The following is a 7,429-nucleotide window of genomic DNA, read 5'->3' as shown; positions in this document are numbered from 1 at the left end:
ATATATATATATATATATATATATATTACTTTAGTGAATGTTTACATTTCATATATAATATATACACATATATATGTAACACACACACACACACACACATTACATAACTCCAGTAATGTTACATAAAGGTTTAGATTAAAGTTTAGACATTTGTACAGATAATTAAAAAGATATCAGTGTCTCTTTTGGTCCCTAGTATATCTAAAAAATTAATAATAATATATCAGATCTCTACTGAATCTTTATATAAACTCTGGGCACGAATAATAATAATAATAATATACTTGAAATTTCGTTGTTTCTAAAGTGTCAGGTTCTATTAATAATCCTCTGACCGAACACAAATATGCCCGGAAAAAGTCCCTCACACACACATATCACTTCCTGCAGGCTCACACAGAGCAGTTAATGATTCAGTGACACTTGAGTCTAGATGTCTAAAACTGCGAGTGAAAAGCATATGAATATCAACTTGCATTTCAACTAAAATAGGAAAAGCTGAGCCGCAGCTCTGCTACTTTTTTGAGGTCTTCGTGACAAACCATGACGTTGGAGACATTCTCACCTTTCCTCCAGCCAGACCTCGTGGTCCAGGCACTGATGGTGTGACAGTGTGCCACGGGGTCGAACCGGTTAGAGATCAGAGCGTGCACATCTATTTACATCTCACAGCGGCCCTTCCCTTCTGACACTGAAGGCATGTCGCCTAAATATAACGACTCACACACATAACCGCGCTCCAGACCCCCTGACAATGCATCATCAGATACCCTCCGATCCAATACAGTCATAGACATGCTTTACAATCTGTATGACAACCTGCAGGACTGCAACGAGATCAAATGGAGAGCAAACAGGGACTCTTGCTTCAGAAGAGATGTGCTCAGACAACACATTTGCATTCAAGTCAGAGATCTAAATATAAACTAATTTCTCATCAAATTCTCCATCTAGTTTAATACTCTCACTGCATGACAACTATTGACTCACTTCGGTCCATTTCTACAAAATCTCACAGCGGCCCTTCCCTTCTGACACTGAAGGCATGTCGCCTAAATATAACGACTCACACACATAACCGCGCTCCAGACCCCCTGACAATGCATCATCAGATACCCTCCGATCCAATACAGTCATAGACATGCTTTACAATCTGTATGACAACCTGCAGGACTGCAACGAGATCAAATGGAGAGCAAACAGGGACTCTTGCTTCAGAAGAGATCTCAAACATGTGCTCAGACAACACATTTGCATTCAAGTCAGAGATCTAAATCTAAACTAATTTCTCATCAAATTCTCCATCTAGTTTAATACTCTCACTGCATGACAACTATTGACTCACTTCGGTCCATTTCTACAAATGTACAAATTTGTAACTAACACAGTAGTTTTGTCTTGTTTTCCAGTACAAATATTTAAACATTCTTAAATCAAGATACAATAACTTAAGCAAAAAGTCGTAAGATATTGAGACTTGTTTTCCAAAAATAAATAAATAAATAAAAGTATCAAAGTTTTTGCTTACAACAATATCCCATCAAAAATATTTCACCAAAAAAAAAAAACCTAAATAAAACATGTTTCAAGAAGTATTTATGTAAATACATTTTCTAACAGTATTATTTTTTTGGACATTTTTTGTATATTTTTTAAAATATATTTTAAAAATATAAATTTTTAAAAGCATATAAGAAATACATTCACATTTGAAGAAAAACTTAATTTGTTGTCTATAACACATGTAAAGACACAAAGCAGGACTAGAAATCAGCAAAGGCCGCAATTGTTGATACTAAAATGAGACCAAACTGAGATAACCTTGGAGCCATATAAGCTCTCACAGTGATCATGTTTGTCATTCACACCTGGTATTAGATTCCAGTCTGTATTAACGGACGCCAGTAGAGGCCTACTGTTACACAACACGATCACAAATGACGCCCGTTTACATTCCTCATGCATCAAACATTATTAAAGTGCTTTCTGTTTATTGATATTACTTAATATTATGGCACGAAAAAAGAATTCACTGTACCATAGACACAAATGCATCATGATCCAGTCTGAAGTACTTGATGTTCAGAGGATAAAATAAGGAAGGGAAGGTTCTGATTGTGTGTGTGCACTGAATGTACTTCAATAAAGTTTAGTAGCCTATTGACTTTTTATACAAGCTATAAATACCAACACACTGACCTTGTGTCTGAGTGCCGTATATGTGTTTGTTTTCCTGCTATACGGCAATAACTTTGGATAAATGCTTGAATAAATGTAAAACCAGAACCAACATTGCTGTAACAAGTATTTTGCCAGAGGAGTTTTTGATAGAGTAAGTGAAGGGATATAATGGAGCCAAATATAAATATATCAGGAAATAATTAAATAAACAATCAAATGTTGCGATCAGTAAATATACAGTGACATGTGAACATAAATAAACAAACTAAACTGAGAAATTACACAAAATGCCCTGGAATTTACTATGGACTAAATTAAATAACCTTCAATAAATAAACAAATAAACAACATATAAGCATAAATGGTGTAATGATAATTTTATGGAGAATGAAAATGACACAAAATATGAAATAAAATTTTATATACTGGGAAATTAAATAAATAATAACATAGCATGAAATGCATATTTACTGTATTTTATTTCAACATTTTTATTAAATAATTTGATTATATATTTTGTTTTTTCCCGTTACATTCATCCATCATAATCCAGACATTACAATCATAAAAAGTTCAATGTTTTCCATGCATGTCCCAATGTTGAGAATGAAAACACAACACCGATGTCTGTTCTGACTGAAGATGGCAGAGCTTCGGTTACAGTGAAATGAAAACAAAGTCATAATTGCCATATACTGTTCGTCTCTGGGCATCCCAGACAGTAATGCTTGTTTTAAATAAAACAAAGTTACATAGAGCAATATAAAATTACAGGCTTTTGCCATCAGTTTTAAAATAAGTTAGTATTTATTTACAAAATCCGTCTAGTGGCAGAAGCTATTTACAATTCTATACACACACATCTTCATTCCAACCGGAGATGCTGCAAAGAGAATAAGGAAAAATAGATAAGAAAAACATCTTTACAATGATGCAAAGTCATATATATATATTAAAGGACGGAGGATCTTACCTATAAAACATTCAATAGGGAGTTCTGAATGTCTTCATAAACTTGGTTATAGAGCTCATCTTTTGTTCTCATTCCATCCAGATATTCTGCAGATACGAATCGTGCATGCGAGTTACAGATTACAGAATGCCATTTTAACGCTAGATTGGTTGACTTACGGATATCTTGGCCGCTGTTTTCCATCTCTAGCCTGTGTTTCAAGTACATGGGCCACACGTGGCCGTCAAACAGACCAGGAGGGTCAGGAACGGTGTAAGTTCTCATACTGAAATAAAGGAGACGGATTTGTTCGAAAACCAGCAACTGAATCATCTATAAACATCTGATCTTCAAAAGCAGTTCTCACCTTCTTCTCCTTTTGCACTCCCCGTATGGAATGGTGACATAGTAGCACTTGCTGTAGACGTCAAGCAAAGGCCTGGAGGCGGAAACAAGAGGAAAACATCAACCCGTCACATCTTTAAGCTGAATAAAACCAACAAGACTTGGAAGACGCCTACTTGTAGTTATAAAGAAGAAATCCCTCTATAATGAGTATGTGGATCTCGCGCTCCGGGTCCGAGCCGTCAGATGCGGGTGAAACGGTCACGCCGTGGGAGCGCGCAAACTTCACCGGGTTCTCCATCCATCCCTTAACCGTGTTCACCATGGCGTCCATGTCCAAGGCGGTAATCACTACACAAGAAGACAAAAAAGACAAGACGTGTCTCACATGCTTGGATAATGAAAAATAAAACAATGCATTAAAGACTTTATCTCTTCTAATTGTCCTTTCTCCTTTTTAGGGTTGTTAATAATTAATATAATAGGACTGTGAGTCAAATTTACACTACCAGTCTAAAGTTTGGACACACTTATTTTTTTATTACAGCTATTTTAGAATAATAAAATGGTTTTTAAATGGAAGAACATCTTCTTTGTCTAGCAGCTGCTCTCACTCTAGATGTTCATCTTGGGATGCTTTGAAACACTAACGAAGGAGGAACACGTATAATGATGGTTTTCCTTCACTATCTGCTCCAGATTCATTCACAGACCGTTTCTATTCACCTACAAAGCACATTTCAGTCATTAAGTGTGTCCAGACTTTTGACGTGCAATGCAAGAAAAATAGTTTTGCTGGGTTTTAGGATTATGTTACAATAATGCAGAATGTTTATGGAAAGGTGGGAATACGTTACTGTTTCTCTTCCCACAGCGAAAGCCATTCTTACCATCCCATTGTTTAAAGCCGTCCTCCCCGAGCTCTATTTGATCTTGGGGCTGCAATAACAGTGACCAATAAAACAAAAAGGTGTGGATCGCTCAGGCAGTGCTGGTCCCACCTGGACATGTGACGCCAAGCCCTCAGGCTAGTCCTCTAAAATCATCTCCAATTTCAACTTTTAATTTGGTTGCAATGCAATGCAATTATCTCTATCAGCATGCTCTTGAGAGAAGAGCCTCCAATGACAGTTAGGAATGTGTGTGTGATGCACTTAAGAGGTGTTATTAAATATATCGATATGGGCGCTCGGAGAGCGAATGGTGGTGTGAAGGTTGCCAGATCCTCTCACATGCCACAGAATGATAAATGCATGAGCAAGAGAATCATATTAGGGGAATTAGGAGTTTTAATGCTGCGAATTAATGCCTGCTAGACTCATTTGTTGGGTGTTTGAGGTTGGCTGTCCAGGAGAACACCAGCATAGGGTTCATGAACCACAATATGGACAATGGATCCATAAATACAACATGACTAAGTCCTAAACGTCTTTACCTTTTCTGTTCCTTGGAAATGCTGTGGCATTAATAACATTAAGTATTTAAGACACTTTAATTGAACTTAAAATGCATTAAATGGATTGCATTAGATGGTTTTGTTATCTATAATGCAACAACATTCATACATTCTTAAGTTTGGCTTAAATGTCTAAATACTTCTTAAAGGGGCCACAGTATATCTCTATATAAATGAAGAAGTAAATACTTTAAGCTGACAAGTTTAAGTTAAAATTGTGGAATCTCTCCATACCTTGAAAAAATCATCTTGATGTACAACACAACAGTTTGGTAAGTTCTTTATGAGTCTTCCCGTCAAAGTCGTCTTGCCTCCATTGGTCACACTGTAAAAGACGGAGTACACGTTTATTAAACGCTGAATTCGTACAATAGAAGCTCAATATGTGGATCTTGTGGATTACTCACCCTCCTATTCCAATAATAAACTTCATTCTGATCCTTTCTGATCTTGGTCTTCGCGGTAGGACGCTAGCAAAGGAATCGCTTCCTTTAATTACAGTCGGGAATGCTTTCGGTCTCTCTCTCCTCTCTCCCTCTCTTTACTACTTCATTGATGGACTAGTCTTTCGCCTTCGTTATATAGGCGGCCCGGCTTTGCGTGACGTAGACGTGAGTCGCTTGCCAATAAGGCCGCTCTCGTGGAACCAATCAGCGTTTGAGCCGTCCTGCTCATTTGCATATTGGCACCTGCTCCACCGTCGCACCTGTCGCTCCGCGTCTGTCAGCGGCTCGCGCGCGCGGTGGGGGCAGATCGAGGCGACGGCGCTGCTCTGAGGGGCAATTAAAGAGTGGAAATATACCACCAAATCATGCCAGCTAGCACATAGTTTGTGTTTAACACGCATTACAAACACTACCGAAATGAAGGACGTGAATAAACGCAGGTAAAGGAATAAACACTTAAAATTCATAAATCAAAATTCATGCATAAATTTGCTCTGGAGGTTTTGCTTATTTATATATATATTTAACACACACACGCACGCACGCACGCACACACACACACACACATGTTGTGTTTCCATGTTTTATGGGGACATTCCATAGGCGTAATGGTTTTTATACTGTACAAACTGTATGTGCTATTGCCCTACACCAACCCTACACCTAAACCTACCCCTCACAGGAAACTTTGTGCATTTTTACTTTCTCAAAAAAACTCATTCTGTATGATTTATAAGCTTGTTTCCTCATGGGGACCTCAAAAATGTCCCCACAAGGTCAAAATTTACTAGTATTACTATCCTTGTGTGTACATTTGGTCCCCATAACGCGATAAATACCAGGTACACACACACACACACACACACACACACACACACACACCGCTATATTCTAATAACGATAATAATGATTAATAACAATTACATTTCAACGATTAAATATACTGCTACTGTATTACTGTGCCAATTTACAGTAGTGGAATATAAACAATTGTCAAAATATTTACGAAAACTTTCCATTAATATTTCTTGAATGTTTAAATTTTTTTGTGTCCAGAAATAAATTCATACTACATTTGTTTATATACACTCTTAAAAATAAAGGTGCTTCAAAAGGTTCTTCAAGCGATGTCATAGAAGAACCATTTTTGGTTCCACAAAGAACCATTCAGTCAAAGGTTCTTTAGAGAACCATCTCTTTCTTACCTTTTTGTAATCTGAAGAACCTTCTTTCGCCACAAATAACCTTTTGTGAAACGGAAAGGTTCTTCAGATGTTAAAGGTTCTTGATGGAACCATTTAGACAAAAAGGTTCTTCTATGGCATCGTGAAGCACCTTTATTTTTAAGAGTGGTCGACTTCACTAATTGGTTGTTGGGAGACTAGTCGACCATCCTGACCTATCCCTAGTGATAATGAAAAGCTGTCAAAAAATCGAAGTAACCTCTAAGAGTTAACTATGTCTATTAAAATTGACCACATCTCAGCATCCTCAATTTTCAGAAGATGAGATTAAATATTCACTCAAACCACCACTGTAATTCTTCCCATCCCCAATCGCATTTTCATCACAGCTCTGAACTCCTGTCCTGTCTGCAGAGCTCAGTGTGAAAATGCAAGAATGGCATCGCTTGAAGAACCTTTTGAAGCACCTTTATTTTTAAGAGTGTATATATATATATATATATATATATTATTACTAGAATTACTGTTAGAATATTGACTTTTACAAAATATTTTGTGTCAGAAACAAATGCACATTGGTTGTTAATACAATTGATTATTCAATTTCATAATCAATGCTATGAAAAACAGACTACAACTGCAATCTTAATACTGAAGATTGATCATTTTATTATTAATACAATTGTATATTTTTATAAATAATTTTATTAAAAATTATTATTATTATGATATATGTAACCTGAGTTCCCATCACCATTATTATTATTTCAAAGAATAATTTACATTTACATTTAATCATTTAGCTGACACTTTTATCCAAAGCGTAACAATTAATAAAGTAATAAAATAATAATAAATAAAGTAA

General features: G+C 36.3%; 1 protein-coding gene and 1 long non-coding RNA gene across 4 annotated transcripts in view; one reads left to right on the top strand and one right to left on the bottom strand.

The window, feature by feature from the left end:
• LOC107723985 (uncharacterized) overlaps nt 1-3,507 on the top strand; it is a 6,188-nt gene extending 2,681 nt beyond the window's left edge. The window contains exon 3 of the long non-coding RNA XR_001637988.1: nt 3,344-3,507. This is a non-coding gene — a long non-coding RNA (uncharacterized LOC107723985). The remainder of the gene's footprint in view (nt 1-3,343) is intronic.
• LOC107723974 (nicotinamide riboside kinase 2-like) lies at nt 2,663-5,904 on the bottom strand. Of its 3 annotated transcripts, XM_016532722.1 has the most exons (8): nt 5,342-5,904; nt 5,169-5,259; nt 4,369-4,417; nt 3,655-3,829; nt 3,501-3,572; nt 3,313-3,419; nt 3,155-3,240; nt 2,663-3,064 (listed from the first exon to the last, which is right to left on the bottom strand). In XM_016532722.1, exons 1-7 carry the CDS (start codon nt 5,365-5,367, stop codon nt 3,155-3,157), a joined length of 606 nt encoding a protein of 201 aa, XP_016388208.1. In that variant the 5' UTR covers nt 5,368-5,904; the 3' UTR covers nt 2,663-3,064. The 3 variants fall into 3 exon arrangements, with proteins under 3 accessions (XP_016388208.1, XP_016388198.1, XP_016388218.1); XM_016532712.1 differs by having other exon boundaries at nt 3,155-3,419; XM_016532732.1 differs by lacking the exons at nt 4,369-4,417; nt 5,342-5,904 and having other exon boundaries at nt 3,155-3,419; nt 5,169-5,247.
• Nucleotides 5,905-7,429: the final 1,525 nt, after the last annotated feature.

This window comes from Sinocyclocheilus rhinocerous, unplaced genomic scaffold (assembly GCF_001515625.1).
Source record: "Sinocyclocheilus rhinocerous isolate Xijiao unplaced genomic scaffold, SAMN03320098_v1.1 scaffold102, whole genome shotgun sequence".
NCBI classification, from domain to species: domain Eukaryota; kingdom Metazoa; phylum Chordata; class Actinopteri; order Cypriniformes; family Cyprinidae; genus Sinocyclocheilus; species Sinocyclocheilus rhinocerous.
Note: the sequence above shows the minus strand (reverse complement) of the source record. Positions and strands in the feature narration are given on the sequence as shown.